Raw genomic sequence first — 22,853 nt, forward strand, 5'->3', positions numbered from 1 at the left:
GTCTGTTAAAACTTACTGTTTCTACTACATCTTACCGCCAGAATTACGCCTAATATCGCATCATACTGCCCCATCCCCAACCTTCCCAGTCTTTCATTCCCCGCTGCCCATTAACACCACACCTCAGAAAAGAACTTCACCCGCCGCTCCTCCGACTCAGGACGTGGGGCCGAAATGAAGGAAAAAACACGGACTGCACAATACGCACCAATCAGCACCGCAGCACTCAAGCGGGCAGAGAAACCGGCCAATCCCCGGCAGGCGGAGGCAAAAACCCGCCTCTGAGCCAGGCGCCGCGCGGGCAAAGCCACAAAGGTGGAGTTCAAATCTCAACCGCCGTTAGGAGGCCAATCGCGTCACTCTCTGCAGAGACCCGCCAATCACATCTCAGGAGCCTGGAAGCCAGACGCGCCGCCAGGGGCGGGGCAGGGTCTAGATCCCCTGCCCGCCTCCCCTCGTCTCGCGGCTGCCTCATTCTGCCGCCCTTTCAAGCTAGGCGGTGATAGCGCCCTTGGGCTAGTGACCCACTCAGTCACCGCCCCGCCCCTCCCCCCCCCCCCCCCCCCCCCCGGGGCAGAAGGCAAGTCCAAGCCGGGAGTTAAAAGGTTTAGGCTCTAATCCATGTTCCGCCATCTCCTCTATGTGACGTCCAGCAGGTCACTTCACTCTCTGCGCCTCAGACTTCCTCCCCAGTAGAAAAGGGATAATAAATACAGCTACAACACAATACTGCTGTGAGGCACAGAAAAAGAGGTTTTGGGTTCCGGAGTTTGCACCTTCATCTCCCTCACAGTTGAGGGACGCCCCCAGGAAAGAGTGAGTTTCCTCGAAATTCAGTTTTGGGGCGTCCTGGGCAACGACGAAATGAATCCCTCTACTCTTCCGACTCTCCAAGACTTCGGCGGGCGAACCGGAAGCACCTGGGCGGGGTGGGAAGGGAGGGAGGGGTTTCAAGGCCTCTGTACACCGGAACTTGGAGGGTGGGGTTTGTGGCTGGGGAAGGAGGAGCCAAGACGGGTCTGGCTGCGGGAGGTACCTCGATGAGACCCAAGATGGCTCCTTCCGTCTAGTGTCCTGTGAGGCTGGCGCGGAAGGTCCCTGTCAGCTCCTCGAAGGTCACGTGTGACCCTACTCTTATGCTTGTGTGGTTGCTGTTGTAAGGGAAGAGACGAGAGCAATGGCAGGGAGCCTCTCTTTGGGGGCAGGCAGGGTCCTATGGGGCCGGGTGCCCCTATCCTGCAGAAGCTTCTCTCTGGGTAAGTGGCTGATGTAGAAATTGCCCTGAGAACTGCTTGTCAGTAAGCGGCTCAGACTCATTCCCTTTCTTCCCCGTCCCTAGGTATTCCCGGAATGTTCCATGTAAGGCTCACCCTCCCGCCTCCCAAAGTGGTTGATCGTTGGAACGAGAAGAGGGCTATGTTCGGGGTGTATGACAACATCGGGATCCTGGGTAAGATTCGATTCCGTGGTACAGAATTTCAGAGTAATTTTTCACGTAAGATTATCTCCCCCCCCCCCCCCCAAGTGTACGAATGGTACCATGCTCAGTAATAAGAGCCGACACTTAACGTGCGTATTCTGGTTGTTTTTGACGCTGTTCTGAGTGCACTACATGTATTAATCCTTACAGTAAGGGTTGTTTTTTGTTTTTTCAGTTTACAGGTAAGGAAACTGAAGCACAGAGGGGTTAAGTGATTTTTTTCCAATGCTAGTAAATGGCAGTGCCAGAATTTGAACCACAAGCAGTCTGGCTCCAGGGTCTGTGCTCTTGATCGTGTAGGTGCTGCTTGTCTGTAGACGCAGCTCAGGAAAATGCAACTGCATGCTGAAGGCTTAGCTGGTGGAGGCTGTGTTCGTTGCCTCTTGTCTGGGAACTAACGTGTTCTCTCACATTACACAGGAGACTTTGAAATGCACCCCAAAGAACTGATCAGGGGCCCCAGATGGCTTAGAGGCTGGAAGGGGAATGAATTGCAACGTTGTATCAGAAAGAAGAAAATGGTTGGAAATCGAATGTTCCTTGATGACCTGCACAACCTTAACAAACGCATCAGCTACCTCTACAAACACTTTAACAGACATGGAAAGTACCGGTAGAAGAGAAAGCTGGGAACTGTGGAAGAGACACATCTGTCACGGGGGGGGAACAGTACTTTTCCCTTTGGGATTTGTATGCTCTCTAATAAAATGGGGCTTCTTTGGAATCTGTTATCTGCTCTTTATTTTACTCTTACATTTTATTTTACTCTAGATGCTACTTTTATTCATTCAAGTAGACTATGAACTCTGGCTCATCCATCCATAAGTCTTAGGTTTGGACTTCAGCACTTGCCCATTGCAGACTAGCTATATTTTTAGCCTTTAAAAAAGAAAAGGGGGTGGGGGCGCCTGGGTGGCTCAGTCAGTTAAGTGTCTGACTTCAGCTCAGGTCATTGATCTTGTGGTTCGTGGGTTCCAGCCCCGCATCCAGCTCTGTGCTGACAGCTTGGAGCCTGGAACCTGCTTTGGATTCTGTGTCTCCCTTTCTCTCTGCCCCTCCTCTACTCATGCTCTGTCTTTCTCTGTCTCTCTGTCTCTCTCTCAAAAATAAATAAACATTAAAAAAAAAAAAAAAAAGAAAGAAACGGGGCACCCGGGTGACTCAACTGGTTGAGCCTTGGATTCTTGATTTCTGCTCAGGTCCTGATCTCACAGTTCATGAGATTGAGCCCCTAATGGGGCTCTGCGCTGACGTCGTGGAGCCTGCTAGAGATTCTCTTGGCCACTCCCCTGCTCTCAAAATAAATAAACTTTAAAAAAAAAAAAAGAAAAAGGAAATTGTTGGCACTTTTTGACATTTAGCTTTTCATGTATTGAAAGTGGTAATTTCTTACTGCTTCATAATGCTGTTATCTTAAATGTATGTTTGAAAACATTTTCACACTGGAATGAAATGTAACAAAATTATGCTTGTTCATTATTTTCATCAAAAATATTGGATACTTTTTCTAAGTTGAGAAATGCAAGAAAAAATGTAATAGATAACATGGTTTCCTAGTTAGGGGATAAAGATATATTCTCACATGTACACTTTATTTTTTTTTAATTTTTATTTTTCAACGTTTTTTATTTATTTTTGGGACAGAGAGAGACAGAGCATGAACAGGGGAGGGGCAGAGAGAGAGGGAGGCACAGAATCGGAAACAGGCTCCAGGCTCTGAGCCATCAGCCCAGAGCCCAACGCGGGGCTCGAACTCTCGGACCGCGAGATCGTGACCTGGCTGAAGTCGGACGCTTAACCGACTGCGCCACCCAGGCACCCCTCACATGTACACTTTAATATGAGGTATTAAGTACCATGTGAATGGTTTGCATACTAAGCCTGACTGATCATCAGAATCACGTTGGTAGTTTCACGATTTCAAAAGCCGGGTCCCTGCCCCCAAAGATTTGTGATCTGTAGAGCTGAGCTGAGTCTTGCACAACTACTTTTTTAAAAAATACATTAAAGGGGCGCCTGGGTGGCGCAGTCGGTTAAGCGTCCGACTTCAGCCAGGTCACGATCTCGCGGTCCGTGAGTTCGAGCCCCGCGTTGGGCTCTGGGCTGATGGCTCAGAGCCTGGAGCCTGTTTCACATTCTGTGTCTCCCTCTCTCTCTGCCCCTCCCCCGTTCATGCTCTGTCTCTCTCTGTCCCAAAAATAAATAAACGTTGAAAAAAAAAATAAATAAAAAATACATTAAAAAAATGCATACAATGGAAATTTTTTAAATTACTGAAGGGTAATCAGGTAAAGAGTATTCTCACGGCCTGTTTTTTTTTTGTGCTTTGCAGAGGCAACCACTATTTTTTTTTTTTAGTCCTTTGGACATAAACTGTACATGTATAATCATGTATTAACTGTATATCTCCTTTTGAAAAGAGGATTCTATTTATTTTTAGTTTTTATTTTTAATGAAAAGAGGATTCTATATACACCGTTCTATACCTTGCTTATTCACTTAATACAACCTGGATTGTTTTATATCCTCACATTCTATACCATAATGATTTAACTAGTTCCATTTTGATAGATATTTAGATTGTTTCCAGCCTTTTACTTTTTCAAAGCATGACTCCTAATTTTAGATAATTCTGATTGTAAAATCCCTCAGGCGATTTTCATTAACCGTGTTTAGAAACCACTGGTGATAAATGATCTAAATAAGAGATTGTATTTGGTCTAATCAGGAGAGGCTTCCTAGAAGAGGCTGGATTTCAGCAAAGAAATAAGTGGTAGAACATTTCAAGTGGGGAAGAGAAGAGTGATCAGTGGTGCATATGACCCAGCAAATCCACTCCTAAGTATATACCCACCAGAAATGAAAACATGTTCATACAAAAAGTGGTACATAAATGTTCATAGCATTGTTATTCATAATAGCAAAAAAGAAGAAACAAAGCAAATGTCTATCAACTGATACAGAAAATGTGGTATATTCATGCAATGGAATATTATTCAGCCATAAAAAAGAATGAGGTACTGATACATCTAACAACATGAATGAACCGTGAAAACACTTTAATAAACCAAAGAAGGCAGTCATAAAAGGCTTGTATTGTATTCATATCAAATGTCCAGAATAGGCAAACCTACAGAGACAGAAAGTAGATTAGTTATTGCCAGGGAATGGGATAAGGGATAGGGAATGAGAGATGACTGCTAACAGATACAAGGCTCTTTTAGGGATGGTAAAAATGTTCTGGAATTAGCAGTGATGGTTGCACGACCTTGTGAATACACTAAAAAACAATTGTATACTATATAATCATATGGTATATGAATTATATCTCAATTTTTAAAATGGTGTAGGAGACTTGATTTATTTCTAAATTAAGCTTTATTTTTAGAAAATCAAAGTAATGCATGCGTATAGTTAATTAAAAAGAAGGGAAAGTCGTGTGACAAAAAGTCCCCTGCTTCACCTGTCTACCCTCCAAATTAGCTTCCTAGAATGAAAGGCTCTCACTTCTTTGAAATATTTTGGTATTTATTATCATAATTTGAAACAATATGCCCCACTGCTCTTTATGATTTATCAGCTTTAGACTTTATTAGCTTCCTGTTATGAAAGATGAAGATTTAGCCCAATGATTTAAAATAAAAAACCTGTTAAGCTAGGAACAGGAGGAAATTTCTTTAACTTGGTAAAGATTACATACTAGAGATCAACCACAAATATTTAATGGACATGCATTCCCTTTAAGATCTGTAATAAGACATAATAAGCTAAATAAGTCAGAAAAAGACAAATATATGATTTTTTTTTACAAATATATGATTTAATTTGTATGTGGAATTTAAGAAACAACAGATGAACATAGGGACAGGGAAGGAAAAATAAGGTAAAAACAGAGAGGGAGGCAAAACATAAGAGACTGTTAAATACAGAGAACAAACTGAGGATTGCTGAAGGGGAGACAGGTGGGAGGATGGGCTAAATGTGTAATGGGCATTAAGGAGGGCACTTGTTGGGATGAGCACTGGGTGTTATATGTAAGTGATGAATTACTGGGTTCTACTCCTGAAACAAATACTATACTGTATGTTAACAAAGTTGAATTTATTTTTATTTTTATTTTTTTAATTTTTTTTTTTCAACGTTTATTTATTTTTGGGACAGAGAGAGACAGAGCATGAACGGGGGAGGGGCAGAGAGAGAGGGAGACACAGAACCGGAAACAGGCTTCAGGCTCTGAGCCATCAGCCCAGAGCCTGACGCGGGGCTCGAACTCATGGACTGCGAGATCGTGACCTGGCTGAAGTCGGACGCTCAACCGACTGCGCCACCCAGGCGCCCCAACAAAGTTGAATTTAAATAAATAAATGTTTTAAAAAGAAAAAAAAAGATTAGTAACAAGACAAGGATGTGTACCATTCCTGTTGCACTTTAACTTAGTATTGAAAGTCCTAGTGAATGTCAAGAAAGAAAGGAAGAAAGAAAGGGAAAGAAAGAAAAAAAGAGTGGATATGAGGGTTGAAAGAATAGAGATCAAATTATGATCATTTTTAAAATATTTATCAAATTGTGATCATTTACAAACGATATGATTTTCATTGTCTAAAACAGGAATCTTTTAAAAACATATTTAATGTTGATTTATGTATTTTGAGGGAGAGAGAGCGTGAGCAGGGGAGGGGCAGAGAGAGAAGAAGAGAGAGAGAATCCCAAGCAGGCTCCACAGTGTCAGTACAGAGCCCAACGCAGAGCTTGAACTCACGGAGTGTGAGATCATGACGTGAGTTGAAGTTGGGTGCTTAACTGACTGAGCCACCCAGGCTCCCCTAAACATTTTATTTTTAAATAATCTCTGCTCAGTGTGGGCTTGAACTCATAACCCTGAGATCAAGATTCACATGCTCTACAAACCAAGTCAGCCAGGTGCCTTGGGACTTCAATATAAAAATTTTTGAAGAACACAATTCAACCCATAACAATAGTCTTTGGTGTCCCCAAGACATTCTTGTGCTTCTGTTGTTAGTTCTTGAAATTCATGATTCCTTATAGCTTCTATAGATTCTCCAGGTTTGATTTTTGAAGAGGAAGCCAGTGGCCTCTATTAGTTATCTTGTCAGGAAACTGGATTTACACTCTGCAATCCTCTCCTTTCTTGTAGCCCTTTCCCCATTCCTCTTCATCATAGTTTTATCAGCATTTTGGCTTAAATCAGTAGACAGTATTTACATTATTAGGACTATGTAAATATTGTTTACTACTTGGTGTACTGGGGGATAACTAGTGTTTCTTATTTAAAAATTCTGTATCTTGGGGCGCTTTGGTGCCTCCGTCGTTTCAGTATCTGAGTGGCTCAGGTCATGATCTCGTGGTTCATGAGTTTGAGCCCCACATGGGGCTCTCTGCTGTGAGCACTTCAGAGTCCACTTCAGATCCTCCGTTTCCCTCTCTCTCTGTCCCTCCCCCAATTTCTCATTCAAAAATAAATAATCATTTAAAAAAAGAAAAACATTTAAACAATAAAACCTCCATATCTTTATCGAGATACAATTCAACCAATCCAATGGATTTTAGTATATTCACAGAGTTGTACATCCATCATCATTTTGGAACATTTTCATCACTACTCCAAAACGAAATCCTATGCCCCTTAACTGTCACCCTCAATTCCCCCTCCCTCCTGGTTCTAGACAACCACAAACCCACTTTCTGCCCCTATACATTCTTGCCTATTCTGGATGTTTCATCTTAAATGGAATCATACCAGATTTCATCCTTTGTGACTGGCTTTTTAAATTTAGCATAGTGCTTTCAAGGTTCATCCATGTTGTAACATATATTAGTACTTCATTCCTTTTCATTACTGAATAATATTCCATTGTATGGATATACCACCTCATATTTATCCATTCATCAGTGGGTGGACATCTAGGTTGTTTTTACTTTTTGGTTATTCTTTTTGTTTTTTGTTTTTTTAAGTTTATTTTGCGAGAGAAAGAGAGCACAAATAGGGAGGGGAAGAGAGAGAGGGAGAGAGTCCCAAGCAGGCTCCACACTGTCAGTGTGGATCCTGATGTGGGGCTTGAACTCATGAACTATGAGATCATGACCTGAGCCGAAGTCAAGAGCCAGATGCTTAACCAACTGAGCCATCCAGGTGCCCTGTGGTTACTCTGAAAAATGCTGCCATGGACATTTGTGTAACAAGGTTTTGTGTAGACATTTTCATTTCTCTTGGGTATAAACCAAGGAGTGGAGTTGCTGGGTCACTCTATGGTAACTCTATGTTTAACTATTTGAGGAACTGCCAACTCTTTTCCAAATTGGCTGCATTATTTTGTATCTCTACCTGTGGTGTATGAAGGTTTACTTTCTCTACAGGCTTGTCACCATTTGGTATTCTTTGTTGGTTTTTCATTATAGCCATCCTAGTAGGCATAAAGTAGTGTCTCACTGTGGCTTTGATCTGTATTTCCCTGATGGCTAATGATATAGAGCATTTTTCTTGTGCTTTATTGGCCATTTGCTTATCTTCTTTTTGAGAAATGTTTATTTAGATCCTCTGTCCATTTTCAAATTTTTAAAATTATAATTGAGTTGGAAGAGTCCTTTATATATCCTAGATACAATTACCATATCAGATATCTGATTTGCAAATATTTTCTTTGATTCTGTGAATTCTTTTCATTGTCTTGATCACGTTCTTTGAAGCACAAAAGTTTCATAATTTGCTGATGCCCTGTTTATTTTTCCTTTTGCGGTTTGTGCTTTTGTTATCATATCTAGGAAATCATTGCTTAATCCAAGGTCATGAAGACATATAGCTATGTTTTCTTTTAAGACTTATATAGTTTCAGCTCTTACATTTAATTTTTTGATACATTTTGATTTAATGTTTGTGTATGGTGGGAGGTAGCCATCCAAATTCATTCTTTTGCATGTTCACATCCAGTTGTCCAGCAGCATTTGTTGAAGAGACTATTCTTTCCCCCATTAAATGGTCTTGGCACCCTTGTTGAAAATCAATTGACATAAATGTAAAGTAACTTCTATTTCTTATTTAACTTTTTTTTTCTCAAGTTAATTGCCTCTTTTTCTTTTGTATAATTTTCTATGTATCTAGCTCTAATTTTTTTCCATATATCCCATCGGAACTGTTAAATACTTGTTCATATTATTTTTCAATTATTTATTATGTATTTATTTATGTTTATAATTTTTTTTTAAGTTTTATTATTTATTTATTTATTTTGAGAGAGAGAGAGAGAGAGAGAGAGAGAGAGACAGCTTGAGGGGGGAGGGGCAAAGAGAGGGAGAGAGAATCCCAAGCAGGCTCCACACTGCCAGTTCAGAGCCTGACTCAGGGCTCGAACCCACGAACTGTGAAACCATGACCTGGACTGAAATCATGAGTCCAACGCTTAACTGACTGAGCCACCCAGGTGCCCCTTATTTATTTATTTTTAAAGTTTTTATTTATTTATTTTGAGAGAAAGAGAGTGTTTATGCACGTGTGCATGAGTTGCGGAAGGGCGGAGGGAGAGGGAGAGAGAGAATCCCTAAAAGGCTCCGTGCTGTGAGCACAGAACTTGACCAGGGCTGGATCCCATGAAAGCCGAGATCAAGAGTCAGATGCTTAACCTACTGAGCTACCCAGGCACCCCTTACTTTTCAAATATTTAAACATGGCAGATACTTTATCAGTTTTTTTCTCTGGAGACTTTCCTGCAGTTTTTTTCCATCCTCTTGCTTCAGTCAGGACACATGGCACAGCTTCCATACCCAGGATTTTCTTTAAGCAGTTTTGTGTGTGGATCCAGCATTCCATTCCTTATATCTATTGCCTTTCTCTTTCCTGTTTGCCAGAGTGCATCTTGTAGTAGCCTACTTAAAAATTTTTTTTTTTCAACGTTTATTTATTTTTGGGACAGAGAGAGACAGAGCATGAACGGGGGAGGGGCAGAGAGAGAGGGAGACACAGAATCGGAAACAGGCTCCAGGCTCTGAGCCATCAGCCCAGAGCCCGACGCGGGGCTCGAACTCCCGGACCGCGAGATCGTGACCTGGCTGAAGTCGGACGCTTAACCGACTGCGCCACCCAGGCGCCCCTGTAGTAGCCTACTTAAATAGAGAGGTAAGAATTTTGATAATGAAAGGAGTCTATATTCTTCTTTTGATATACATTGATCTTTTAAAAAAAATTGATCTTATATTGGTAGTTAGATTGGTATGAAATTCTAGGTTAATGATATTTCTTCAGAATTTTAAAGACACTGCCACATTGTCTTCTATCTTCTAATACTGTATTGAGATGCTATTCTGATTCCTGTTCTTTTCCCCCCTCTTTTTGAATTTTTTTAGCTTCTTCTCTTTTTTCCAAAATATTCCAATTTCATAAAAATGTGTCTTGATATGCTTCTTTTTTCTTTCGTTGTGTTGGGCACATAGCACACTGTTTAATCCAGAGAGACTTGTTCAATTCAGGAAAATTTTCTTTTATGTCTTTTAAATCTCTGTCTTATATCCTGTTTTCTCTTTTAGAATTCCTGTTAGTCAGATATTGGACTATTTGGCTTGATTTTCTAACTTTCTTTCTTACTTCCTATCCCTACCTCTGTTGGCTCTTGCTCTTGGACCTTTGTTCCTTATTTGTTTGCAATTTTTGACCACAATTTATATTTTTTGGAACTGTATCTGTGGAAATTCCCCAGGGCCTAGATCAAAGATGAGCTCATCCAGAGAGAATTGCATCACTTTTGCCAGGTGCTTGGTGGGACTGTCAACCTAGAATCACTTTAAATTCTTGCCATTTTGTTCTCAGGATCAACAAAAAATTCAGGCAGTAAAGCCACAGCTTGTGGTCATAAATTCTTTACTAGTGTTTACAATAAAAAATAAAATAAAAAAAGATCTCCACTAGGTACCTAGGTTCCAGACAAGCAGTTTCCTATGAAGTCCCCTAGGGACAGCATGGGTGTTAGAATATTTTGAATCCACTCTTAAACGAGGACATAGAGGTTCTGACTTAATGGTGGGGATCTTCTGTTAGATTTCCAACCCCAGAAAAGCCCTGAGCTCTGTCTCCCATGACACAGTGGCAACTGGTGAGTCCATCACCATGCCTAAATTCAACTTTTTAGCAAATGCCGCAAGGCAAAACAAACTTCAGTGCTCAGCTTACCTCTCTGGGTAGCAGCTTTGACTTTGACTTAGTTTTTGGTCTATAGTCTTTATTTTGGTCTACAGTCTATTTTCTTATCAGCTCATAAATGCATTAAAATTTTTTTTAATGTTTATTTACCTTTGAGACAGACAGAGACAGAGTGAGTGGGGGAGGGGTAGAGAGTGAGGGAGACACAGAATCTGAAGCAGGCTCCAGGTTCTGAGCTGTCAGCACAGAGACTGACTGGAGGGGTGTGTATGTGTGCTCACAAGCCCTGAGATCATGACCTGAGCCGAAGTCAGCTGCCGAACCAACTGAGCCACCCAGGTGCCCTGTAAATTCATTTTAAAGATAACCTTTGAGGCAAAGAATCTAGAATAGCTAAAACAATTTTGAAAACAACAACAATAATAAAGTGGGAGAAATAGTTCTACCTGATGTTAAGACTTACTATTTATAGCTACAGTAATTAAGACAGTGTGTTATTGGCAGAAGGAAAGACACATAGATCAGTGGAACTGAAGAGAACCCAGAAATAGATCTGCCCAAATATGCCAAACTGATTTTTGACAAAGGTGCAAAAGCAATTCAACAGAGGAAGGTTTGCTTTTTTCAACAAATGGTCTGGAGCAATGGACATCCATAAACAATAAAATGAACTCGGATCTAAACTTTACACCTTATACGACAATGAACTCAAAATGGATCACAGACTTATATGTGAAACACAAAAATGTACAACTTTTAGAAAATAAAATAAGAGGGGCACCTGGGTGGCTCAGTCGGTTAAGCGTCCGACTTCAGCTCAGGTCACGATCTCGCGGTCCATGAGTTTGAGCCCCGCGTCGGGCTCTGGGCTGATGGCTCAGAGCCTGCAGCCTGCTTCCGATTCTGTGTCTCCCTCTCTCTCTGCCCCTCCCCCGTTCATGCTCTGTCTCTCTCTGTCTCAAAAATAAATAAAACGTTAAAAAAAAAATTAAAAAAAAAAAAAGAAAATAAAATAAGAAAATAATCATCAGGATGTAGGGCTAGGCAAAGCTTCTTAGACTTCACACCAAAAGTATAATCCATAGGAGGACAAGTTGATAAATTGGATCTAAACAGAATTGAAAACCTTCGCTCTGTGTGAGATCCCTTTGAGAGGATGAAAAGGCAAATGACAGACCAGGAGAAAGCACCTATCAGACAAAGTACTTTATCTGGAATATTTAAAGAATTCCCAAAACTCAATAGTAAAAAAATGAACAACCCAATTAGAAAATGGTCAGGGCACCTGGTGGCTCAGTCAGTGAACCATTCGACTCTTGATCTCGGCTCAGGTCATGATGTCAAGATTTGTGAGATCAAGCCCCATGTTGGGCTCTGTGCTGACAGCACGGAGCCTGCTTGGGATTCTCTCTCTTCTTCTCTCTCTCTCTCTCTGCCCCTCCCTTGCTCACGTGCACTCTCTCTCTTTCTCTCTCTCTCAATATCAATAAACATTTTTTAAAAATTAAAAAAAAAAAGAAAATGGGCAAAAGATATGAGCAGACCTTTCATCAAAGAGGATATATATATAGGAGGCAAAAATCACATTAAAACATGTTCAACATAATCAGCCATCACAGAAATGAGAGTTAAAACTACAATGATCCGGGTGCCTGGGTGACTCAGTGGGTTGGCGTCTGACTCTTGATCTCAGCTCAGGTCTTGAATTCAGGGTCATGAGTTCAAGCCTGGCATTGGACTTCATACTAAGCATGGAGACTACTTAAAAAAAAAAAAAAAGAAGAAACTACAATGATATATGACTACATACCTATTGGAATGGCTAGAATAAAAAAGAAACAGTGACAACACCAAGTAGTGGTGAAGATGTGGAGAAACTGGATCCCACTTACACTGCTTGTGGTAATTTAAATGGTAAAGCAATTCCGGAAACCAGTTTGGCAGTTTTTTCTGAAACTAAACATGCAATTACCTTCCAACCCAGTAATTGCTCTCTTGTCCCAGAGAAAATTATGTTCATGTAAACCTGTACATGGCTGTTCATAGCAGTCTTATTTGTAATCTCAAACTGAAATCAGCCCAAATGTCTTTTTTTTTTTAAAGTTTTTTTTTTTTTTAACGTTTATTTATTTTTTGAGACGGAGAGAGACAGAGCATGAACGGGGGAGGGGCAGAGAGAGAGGGAGACACAGAATCGGAAACAGGCTCCAGGCTCTGAGCCGGCAGCACAGAGCCCGACGCGGGGCTCGAACTCACGGACCGCGAGATCGTGACCTGGCTGAAGTCGGACGCTTAACCGACTGCGCCACCCAGGCGCCCCCCAAATGTCTTTTTATCAGGTAGATGGTTAAACAAATTACGACATATCCATTCCACAGAATACTACTCAACAATGAAAATTATTGATACACACAAATTGGATGGATCTCAAGGATATCATGGAGGAAGGACTGCTTTTTCAGCAAATGGTCCTTGAGCAATGGGACATCCATAGGCAAAAATGGGAAAAAAAAGCCAATCTTAAAAGGTTTCATTTGTATGATTCCATTTCTATAATATTCTTGAAATAAAATTATAGAGATGGAGAACAAATTAGTGTCTGACAAGGATTGGTAGGTGTGGCTATGAAAAGATAGTACAGAGGAGTCTTGTAGTAATGTAACAGTTCTGTATCATGAGTGTGGTGGTGGTTACAGGAATCTACATTTAAAGCTACATGCACATGTGAATGCATGTAAAACTGATGAAATATGAATAAACTCCATGGATTGTACCAATGTCAATATCCTGGTTTTAATAGGGTACTGCTATCACTGGGGGAGCTAAGTGAAGGGAGATGGAGAACCTATCTGTACTTTTTTGAGGGCCACCTCATGTGAATTTATAATTATTTTTTTAGCAAGTTTAAAAACATAGTAATTGTTATTTTTTAAATTTATTTTTAATGTTTATTTTTTTTATTTTTTAATTTTTTTTAACGTTTATTTATTTTTGAGACAGAGAGAGACGGAGCACGAACGGGGGAGGGTCAGAGAGAGGGAGACACAGAATCTGAAACAGGCTCCAGGCTCTGAGCTGTCAGCACAGAGCCCGACGCGGGGCTCGAACTCACGGACCGCGAGATCATGACCTGAGCCGAAATGGGCCGCTTAACCGACTGAGCCACCCAGGCGCCCTTTGATGTTTATTTTTGAGAGAGAGAGACAGAGACAGAGAGAGAGAAAGAGAGGCAGAGCATGAGTGGGGAGGAGCAGAGAGAGAGGGAGACACAGAATTCCAAGCAGGCTCTGACAGCTCAGAGCCTGACTGGGGCTCAAACCAATGAACCGCAAGATCATGACCTGAGCCAAAGTTGGACACTCAACTGATTGAGCCATCCAGGCACCCCAAAACATATTAATTTAAAAAAATTCAGTGCTTTTAAGTTTTTTTCCCAGTGATCTTAATTTTTTAAAAACTCGGTGATTTTAAGGTTTTTTTCCCAGGGGAGATTTGGTGGGGTTTTGAGGGTTTAAGCAGGATTGTAACATTTGGATAGATCATCCTGGTAGTTCCTTAGAGGATGGATATGAGGGAGGGCAAGACTAGAAGCAGAAAGATATAGTTTACTGATTCTAGGAGGCATTTTTTCTTTTCATTCTAACATCTAAATTGGGGGGTGCCTGGGTGGCTCAGTTGGTTGAGCGTCCAACTTCAGCTCAGGTCATGATCTCCTAGTTGGTTAGTTTGAATCCTGCCTCCGGCTCTGTGCTGACAGCTCAGAGCCTAGAGCTTGCTTGGTTGGGATTCTGTGTCTCCCTCTCTCTGCCCCTCCCCGCCTCTCAAAAAGAAATAAACTTAAAAAAAAAAAAGATGGTAAAAAATATCTAAATTGGGATGTTTCACTGTAACTATTAACCAGATGGTAGTCATACTGTATTTGTCATACCTACTCAGAAGAATCAAAACTTGCCAAATGGGTGTCTAAGGCTTGGAAGAAAATTCTGGAGACAGAAGAGAAACACTCTACTTTAAGAAATGCCGCATCACCGAAGCCCTTGATGGCATGCACAGAGGACTACGTTGTGTGAAAAATCATGGACATCTAAGAGTAAGTAAAAAAAAAAAAAAAAAAAAAAATCATAAGAGTCAGGCTCTGAATGTGAAGTTTTGGGAATACTGTTACCATGTTGCTCTTTTAAAATTTCCTTTTTATGTATGCACAAGAGTGAACTATTATAAAAATCTGTATCTATATAAATCTACACTTTCAATAAATATAAAATAAAAATTCTGAGTGATAAGAAAGCATTGTGTCAGTTTTCTTTTTTTCTTAGTGGAAGCTAAAATAATGGTAAGTTTTACAACGGATAGTGTCCAGGCAAGGGATAATAGTCTAAAGTGAGAGTAGGACAGTGATACGAGGGAAACGAATCCTTGAAAAACTAAGAAGGAAAGATCCACTCAGCTTGGTGAATTATCAGAGGAGGGGTACAGATGAACGGGGAAGGAGATCTAGGGTGGTTTCTAGGTTTCTGGTTTGGGCAACTGAGTCAGTGTGGTAGCCTACCTGGGAGGGATTACAGGGGGAGTTCGATTTAGGATAATTCATTGCATGAGGAGCTTGCTGGCTATGTTGAAGGAAAAGGATGAATAAAGCCTTCCTAATTGCTCTGGAGGGACAGAACCCCGCGTCTGGTACTGGGTCTTGAGGACTTGGGGCTCAGCCTTTATGGATTCTGTACATCAGAGTTGTTTGTGAGAGGTGGGTAGGTAAGGCGCAGCGCCGACCAGGTCTGCTCGCCTGTGAGCTGAACCTCTGTGAGCGGAACTGCCTCTACACCCAGCACGCTGGTGTCTAGGTCACCGCGAGCTGGGCCCGCCCGCGACTGTGATTGGCTGGTGCTGCGAGCGCCTGGGGTCGTGGGCGGGCCCGGACTGCAGGAACTGCTCAGCGATTGGCTGCTAGGTACCCAAAAGGCCTAAATCAAACTGTTGGCGCCTCCCTTCCAGAGAGCTGGCGCGTTTTTGCATCTAGTCCCGTCTCTTAGTTAGACTGGTAAGCAAACGACAGTTGAAGTGGTCAGAGAACCGATCCCCTAAGCAACGGCTCTTTTCCGGAGTCGGGAATGAGAGGGGAGAGCTGGGATTGGCCAATTTGTAGGGACGGGCGGGCTTGGCTTTATTCGGGCTTGGCTTCTGGACTGGCGCCTGTCCTGGGTTCGGATTGGGCTGCGGGATTGTCTACGTTACTGGGAGGCGTGGCCGACACTAATAAAGAGTGAGGCCCGCGCGGCAGCTGCGGTATGTTCCACCGCAGCTAGAGCCCCGGGTGGTCAGGTGGAGGCGAAGCGCGGCACTTCCGTCGACTTCACCCGCAGCGGTCCCCCGGTCTGTAGTCTCGCCGCAGCCACGGGAGAAAAGACGGAGCCCTCCGCCGCCACAGAAATGTGAGTTGACTCTGGTGTGGGGGGCTCCACACTTCCTCGCCAACTCCCACCCTCAGCGCCAGACTCTGCGGGACGGAAAATGGCGCATTGCAGCAGCTGCAGCGACACGGGGAAGCACCACCGCGCGCCGCCCCCAGACCTGGCCACCCCTGGGGAGAGAAGGCAGTACCCCATTCCTGCAGCAGCCACAGCCAGCACCCCACGGGCGGGGTAGGGGCGCGGGGGTCCCACCTTCATTGCACTGTCTTCTGTCGCCTGCGGGGCGCCTCATTCAGGTCTCTGTAATAGTGAAGCCCGGGACCAGGCGAAGGTGGGGCATGGAGACACTGGGGAGGGGGTTCAAGACCCTTTCTTGTTGTCTAATTGTACTTGCGGCCTCTGGAAACAGTAATGAGTAGTGCACCTGCCAGTTAGTAACTTGGGTTGCCCTGCAATGTCTGGATTTATGTATGCCCCTCATCCCAACTGTGACGCGTTACCCACCTCTCCCACGCCCCTCTTGGCAGTACGCAAAGGTCCCGAAACTTATCTGACAGTTCTTTGGCGCCAGGCGAGCAGCTCAGAAAGACTCAAGGGGCAGTGGCATGTGATTCCAAGCAGCCATTCATCTCAAGGCCACCTGTATAGGAGGTGTTTTCCTGTTGTTGACTCTTAGCCAAGTATTTGGAAGAGAAATAGAACCAAGGATCCCTGCCTTCCCCCAACAAATCAATTTAGTCTCTGACCGTCTTCAACATCAGCCCTGTTCCCAAGATCCTGGGGGAGAACTGTGGCTAGACGAATCAAGTATTTCCCTGTCAGGACCACAATGAATTAAAAAAAGATTTTTCTTTCTTATTACTGTCTGGAGTCCTGGCTTGGTCCTAGATATATTTGTGTTGCTTCTCCTAGTGACAAAAAAGGGAAAAGATTTCATTGAGGTTTCATATGGGTTATGACTACCCCTGGATATTTTATTGCTGAGTGTTCCCAACTTCCAACAAATAGTAAGTGAAATGGTCCCTTCAGATGCTTTGTAACCATTTCATTTTTCTTTATTTGATTTCTACAGTTTTAAATGTATGTGATATTCTATGCATTTTGGCCAAGCCCTAAGATTCCATTTTTTTTTTTTTTTTCCCTCCTGCTTTGGGGAGGAGGGGGGATCCTTCTCAGTGGACTGGTTCCCAGTAGCAGGCATGTGGGATGAACTGAAGGAGATGGAGAGAGCATGGTGACTAGCAGGGCATCACGAGATCTCTGACCTTAATCTTGTCATTGGTGCCACCATACTGGACTGCTTCCAAGATCAAATACTGGCTGCTACATACTGAATTTTCCACCTTCAGAGAACTAGATTGCTTAGCTCAGTAGTAACACAAGAGTCTTGTGGCTTCCATGGCTTTGTGTATTTCTTTTCTTTGCTTCTTTTGTGCTTTAGAGGGAAATGAGAAAGTGATTTCTTGAATGGGGATGAGTCGGGTATAATCAGCTGGTAAAGCCTTTCTGAAGTTATTCTCTATTTTTTTAAGACCAAAAGAAATTCACTTAGGGAGGAAGAACTTCTGGGTATTCTATTGTGAGTAGTCAAGGCATTTCCTTTTGGTGACTTGTGATGGTTTAATTCCTAATGCTTTTTTGCTCTTGGACTGGGCCTGGGAGGTATGTTTTTGAGATTCTGCTTCTGTTTGAGGAGTTCTTACCATAACACCTATTCTCCATCAAGTTTGAGAATCTCCCTCTGCCAGTGCAGTCTTCCTTGGGAGAGAAAAATCTCATGCCCTAGGTTAGACTTCTAGAAATTCTTTAGGAGATGAATTTAGCCTCCATTGTTGGGACATGGAAAGGAGCTTATGTTGAAGACCCTTTCTAAGGCTAAGGGAAAGTAAGAACAATCTCTGTGTATAGTAGTATAAACCAGGATTTCTCTTTGGGACATAAAGAACTAGGGGAGCCTCCTGAGACTTGATGCCAAATCTAGAAAAGGAAGGGACATGATGTTTGTGATGCATGTACATTGGGGACCATTACCCATATTTTTGCTTCCTGTCTATGTTCTTGGAACAGTTTCATAACTAGCACAATTGCTTTGGGCCCCAGTTCTACCTAAGTAAAACCCCCATCTTCTCTGCCCCAAACAAAGCAAGCTAACAGTCCTGACTCAACTCTACCTACAGAAGCCTTGCCTTTGGTGATTTTCCCAAGTTGTCCTTATGGCAGTCCCAACATACTAATGATTGTGTGAAACAACTGTTAACTAGATCCTCTTAAGCAGGGTCTGTCGGCTTGCCCTTTCTTCAGGCTTTGTGTAAAAGAGCTGCTCAGTGCACAAGCTTGTCCTGAGGGTTTAGTCTTTTGTGTGAATTTCTCCTAACCTGGATAGGAATTTTCCAGTTTGACTTCATGTGAAAGGCTTCTGACAGGAAAGTACCATCTAGTCTAAGACTGGCACATTTGTCCCCGTGGCCATTGTGCCAGAGGATATTTGAGTTTGGGTCAAAGGATAGCCCCAAGCAGGATCTCTTGATGCCATCCTGGATGTCCCTGAGCCCCATCTAAGTGTTGTTACAGGATTTTTCATCTTTTGGTTCTTCCTGTATGCTGCATCTTTTTACTTGGTGTTGTCAAGAAGTTAGAATCCCTTCTAGTTGCATATAACCTAATCACCTTGGCGTTGGTGATGGGGGTGAGAATACATGGGATTCCTTTCTGTCTCGGTTACGTTGTGTACTTGGCCCACTTCTCTCCACAGGTCTGCTCCGGCTCAGCCGCCCACTGAAGGGGCAGAAGGGGCTGCCCCAGGTGGGGGCCCCCCTGGCCCTCCTCCTAATACAACCAGTAACAGACGACTACAGCAAACCCAGGCACAAGTGGAGGAAGTAAGTGGAGAGCTTTGTCTCTGAGAGTTTCCAGCTGCTAGAAGTTTAGAAACTTTTTTTCTTTTTTCTTTTTTTTTTTAATAGAAGGGCAAGGCATTCTTGAGTTACATGGGGCCAGACTTGTGATTCCCTTGTTGTTCTTACCTCTGTCGCTAGCAAGGAAGCTTACTGGCTTTGTTTCTGCAACCTCCCTCAGGTGGTGGACATCATGCGTGTGAATGTGGACAAGGTCCTGAAGAGGGATGAGATACTGTCACAGCTGGATGACCGAGCTGACGCCTTGCAGGTGGGAGCATCACAATTTGAGAGCAGTGCTGCCAAGCTAAAGAGGAAATATTGGTGGAAAAACTGCAAGGTGAGTTTTCTTTTTCTCTCTGCCTTTACTTCCTGGGCCTCAACTCTTAGAAGGCAAGAAAACCTTTGGGCGCATACCTTCCTTACCTCTAGTGGCACAGGATCTCTGCCCTTCAGAACCCGGGAGAAAACCTGAAAGCCTCCTTGGGATGCATTACCCTGAATTGGCCACCAGGGTAGGCTAGAGTATTCAGAACCACTAACTGGGGGCCGGTGATACCCTGAGGAGTTTGGAAATGGTCAGTCAAGCTGCTTTTCCCCAAAAGATCCCTGGAAAAATTTCCCCTGGACATTCCCCACACACAACTAACCTCAGCATGATGGCTAGGATAGATATATATTTAAATACCTGCAGCTTTTAGGAATCAGCTGAACACTTCATGATGAAAAATGAACTAGCTGGATAAAGATCCCAAGTCTACACCTCCACTCGAGTTCCTTTCAAGGCCTTCGGGCAACAGGCGCTAAGCGAAACAGAGCAGGCTGCAGATGCTATAATGTTTCTGGGAAGCTTCAGATGTGGTGCAGGGTTAGGGTTAGGGTTATAGGTCATTCCTCCTTCCCTAAATCCAAGGGCCCATTTTTGGTCAATGTTTCCTCAGATGATGATCATGCTGGGAGCTATCTGTGCCATCATCGTGGTAGTTATTGTAAGTAAGTATCGGTGAGGTTGCTGGTGGGGTGAAGAGGTGGGAAGGTCCTGGAGTCTTCTCCCAGCCCTGCCTGCCTGCCTGCCTGCCTGGGGAGTGGGGCTGCTCTGACTGAGGTATGGAGATCGCTGCTGTGGGGTCATCACCCGGTTCGGGAGGGAGGAAGGTCAAGGACGAAGGACTTCCTAGGTGGGCAAGCCTTCCCTCTGCAAGATATTGTGGGAAGATGGTCCCTCCTATTCTGAGGAATTGGGGCTATGCTGTTTGTCACTGGCTGGGCTTAGGGGAGACCATGGGGATGGGACACCTGCAACTGTAAGCCCCGACTGTCTAGTAACTTGATGTAATTTGCCCTCTTGTTTTCTCCTGTCTCTTTCTCTTTTCCATCTGGGACTTCCTGATTCCTGTGTCCAGTCTACTTTTTTACTTGAGAATGTGCCACCCCTTCCCTGTTCTCCATTGCCATCCAACTCATGTCCCCTTCCCTCTGTTTACTCTCTCAACAAACGTCCCCATCTACCTCCGTCCACCCCATCCAGGCTTCTCCGTTGCCCACTCCTTCTTTTCTGTTGCTTTCATTTGCACTGTGTCCCTCAACACTAGAAATGCTGCTCGTGGCACCGTCCTGAAGTAACCACCTGAAGAGCAACAGCTGGCACCTTCCCCCTACCCCCTTCTTATGTACCCATTCAAGTTCCCCCAAAGCCAAAAAGAGTGGGAGGCCAAGAGAAGAGGAAGAGGTGTAGCTGGGGTGATATGCCCAAGAAGGTGCCAAGACCAGGGGGGAGGAGAAGGGTATCTGGTGCCCGTGGTGCCACCAGGAAAGGCCAGGCCACTGGCAGGAGGAGGCTGTGAACAGCTAGAAGAATGGCAGCTCACTCAAGACTGCCCTGGTCACATGGGGCTCTTCTCCTAGGCCAGGCCTGCAGAGGATCCTGGGGTGGGCCCAGAGACCAACTTGGTTCTGGTGCGATACCCTTTTAGAAAGTCAAGCTTATTTTTGCAGTAATTTCTAATCTGTTAGTCCAAGATTTTCTATGTTGTCAGGGATATTACAACCTTTTGCTTTGTTTTCTGGAGACCTAGAGCACACACGTTAATTGCTAAAGTACCAGCTTCATTCCTATCCTAGATGCAGCCCCATAAGCTCATGACTACAAGGGGCTGTCTCTCATCCACATTTTCTGCAGCATTCTGTGTTGTTCCTGAGAATACCAAATATAGAGCCAAAGCTTGGGACTCTCCATTTTAATTGTTGGCATAGATAAAGAGAGAGTATGTGTTAATTCCAGAGAGACAATGAGTCAAGGACCCAATCTGAAAATAACAAGATCGGAAGAAGCTACCTCTTGCCTGCTTTTTGAGGAGGGTCCTGTTCCTTCCTTCCCATTGATAAAGTGTGAAGTGTTAGGAATGAGGGTCCTTGGACTCTCAGGGGCTCCTTTTCTCTACACTATTCCCAGCTACTTGCCAAAGGCAAGGACGAGGCAGGAGGTCCTTCCTGAGGGTAGCCGATTCTGAGTGTTCAGAGAAGTCCAATATACTTGCCAGCCCAGTCTCAGGTGGGAGGCGGGACGGTCTGTAGACAAGTGTGCTTGTGGACTGCTGTGCTGTCATGGGGCCCTCTCATCAAGAGCCACCTGTCTGTTCTTCCTGCACTGTATTCCCCTTCTAAACCACCTGTACCCATCTGAATGCCACTTTGCCTCCTTTCCTTTCCTCTGCGTGGTTTGTGGGGACAGACAGTGGAAGCTGAGGCGGCCACTGGTGGACTTCAGGATAGGGTGTTGAATGGAACAGACCCAGGTGTGAGGGGAGGAGGGCAGGCTGGGAACAGGAGGGGGAGCACCCATGACCCTTTATTCTTCCCGTCATCTGGCCCATGTGCAGGAAGAGGCTGAGGCCAGGCTGGGCTGGGTCTGGATGCCATTTTCCACGCAGCAGCATTTCATTGTGCAAAACCATCCTTCCTTTCCCTTTGCCCCCTTTTCCCACATTCCCTTCGTCCTGCCCCAGGGCAGGACTGAAGAGCTGGAAGAAAGCAGTCAGTGTACCCTCCCAACGGCCCCCCTCGAAGGTCTCCACTCTCCTCTGGGCTCCTCCTTGCCTAATGCAGGGGGTCACCGCTGGAGAAGAACCACCAGTGTCCTCGATGTGTCCCAAGCCTGGAGCCAATTCGCCCTCTTGGCCCACCTAGCCCTGTCACAGGAATTCTTTCCTGGGTTTCTGTCCCTCTGAGGCTCACCAGATGTAGTTGGCTTTGTTCTTTTGGGGATGTTTGCCCTTCTACTTTCTTTCTCACCCCACCCTGTACCCTCTTCTGTGTCTTTGCTGTCCCCCCAACCCCACCCCCCCAACCACCCATGTGCATGAGCAAATATGCAACCAAACCCTGGGACTTTGCAGTCAAATGAAGCCAAGCTTCCCACATCCCCTTCTTCTTTGGTTTGCCATGAGGCGATGTGGGGTTTCCACTGTTTGTCTGTCATCACCTCTGTCTTTTTTCCTACCCCCAACCCCACACTTGTATAGAATAATAACAGTTGTACTTCCACCAAAGGCATGTGGCATATTTACCAATCTCATGTATTCTGAACAAAGGCAAAAAATATAAATTCCTACCACTATGCTGACTTGGTTGTTGTTTGGGTTGGAGTCACTGAGGAGGGGCCAGGGTAGGGGGTTGTTTTCCTTCTCTAGTCTGATGTTGTGTGAGGCCGGAAGGCTGGCTTATGTGTGCTGTGTGGTCTTCTCGAGATGAAAGGTGTGTGTGTTGGCAGAGGAAGTGGTCTCTGCTCTTGTTCGTACCTGGAGCAGCCCAACTCTTCCAGGTGCTAGCGAGAGGAAGTGATGGCAGGAAGCTGAGTGGGCATCTCGAACATCACCTCACAAACAACTGCAGGTTTTCTCAGACACCTCCTGTCCACCTCCTTCCTA

At 44.1% G+C, this 22,853-nt stretch overlaps 3 protein-coding genes across 8 annotated transcripts in view; 2 read left to right on the forward strand and 1 right to left on the reverse strand.

Moving 5' to 3' along the window:
* Nucleotides 1-917, reverse strand: part of NCAPD2 (non-SMC condensin I complex subunit D2) — a 31,334-nt gene extending 30,417 nt beyond the window's left edge. For 2 of the 5 annotated variants that reach the window (XR_015253849.1, XM_086714231.1), the window contains exon 1: nucleotides 123-586. The gene's annotated coding sequence lies outside the window, so the exon portion shown is untranslated. Of the gene's footprint in view, nucleotides 1-35; nucleotides 95-122; nucleotides 587-776 lie in introns of those variants that run through there. The other 3 variants (XM_086714233.1, XM_086714232.1, XM_086714234.1) reach the window with 3 other exon arrangements.
* On the forward strand, nucleotides 672-2,204 carry MRPL51 (mitochondrial ribosomal protein L51). Of its 2 annotated transcripts, XM_086714243.1 has the most exons (4): nucleotides 672-816; nucleotides 1,162-1,256; nucleotides 1,340-1,450; nucleotides 1,901-2,204. In XM_086714243.1, exons 2-4 carry the CDS (start codon nucleotides 1,178-1,180, stop codon nucleotides 2,095-2,097), a joined length of 387 nt encoding a protein of 128 aa, XP_086570369.1. In that variant the 5' UTR covers nucleotides 672-816; nucleotides 1,162-1,177; the 3' UTR covers nucleotides 2,098-2,204. The 2 variants fall into 2 exon arrangements, with proteins under 2 accessions (XP_086570369.1, XP_086570368.1); XM_086714242.1 differs by lacking the exon at nucleotides 672-816 and having other exon boundaries at nucleotides 999-1,256.
* A 13,694-nt stretch (nucleotides 2,205-15,898) lies between these two features.
* VAMP1 (vesicle associated membrane protein 1) lies at nucleotides 15,899-22,543 on the forward strand. Its single transcript, XM_086714248.1, has 5 exons — nucleotides 15,899-16,054; nucleotides 18,786-18,912; nucleotides 19,109-19,267; nucleotides 19,869-19,920; nucleotides 20,331-22,543. Coding segments are annotated over exons 1-5 (357 nt in total). The 5' UTR covers nucleotides 15,899-16,052; the 3' UTR covers nucleotides 20,348-22,543.
* The last annotated feature ends 310 nt before the right edge of the window (nucleotides 22,544-22,853 follow it).

Source organism: Puma concolor, chromosome B4 (genome assembly GCF_028749965.1).
Source record: "Puma concolor isolate L17-30 chromosome B4, mPumCon1.1.hap2, whole genome shotgun sequence".
NCBI classification, from domain to species: Eukaryota; Metazoa; Chordata; class Mammalia; order Carnivora; family Felidae; genus Puma; species Puma concolor.

Bases quoted from the DNA above. Each gene is read 5' to 3' on its own strand.
- MRPL51 (XM_086714243.1), top strand. From the start codon at position 1,178: ATGGCAGGGAGCCTCTCTTTGGGGGCAGGCAGGGTCCTATGGGGCCGG. The intron at 1,257-1,339 runs GTAAGTGGCTGA...CCCCGTCCCTAG, and splicing joins CTGCAGAAGCTTCTCTCTGG to GTATTCCCGGAATGTTCCAT. The intron at 1,451-1,900 runs GTAAGATTCGAT...CACATTACACAG, and splicing joins TGACAACATCGGGATCCTGG to GAGACTTTGAAATGCACCCC.
- VAMP1 (XM_086714248.1), top strand. The intron at 18,913-19,108 runs GTAAGTGGAGAG...AACCTCCCTCAG, and splicing joins CCCAGGCACAAGTGGAGGAA to GTGGTGGACATCATGCGTGT. The intron at 19,268-19,868 runs GTGAGTTTTCTT...ATGTTTCCTCAG, and splicing joins ATTGGTGGAAAAACTGCAAG to ATGATGATCATGCTGGGAGC.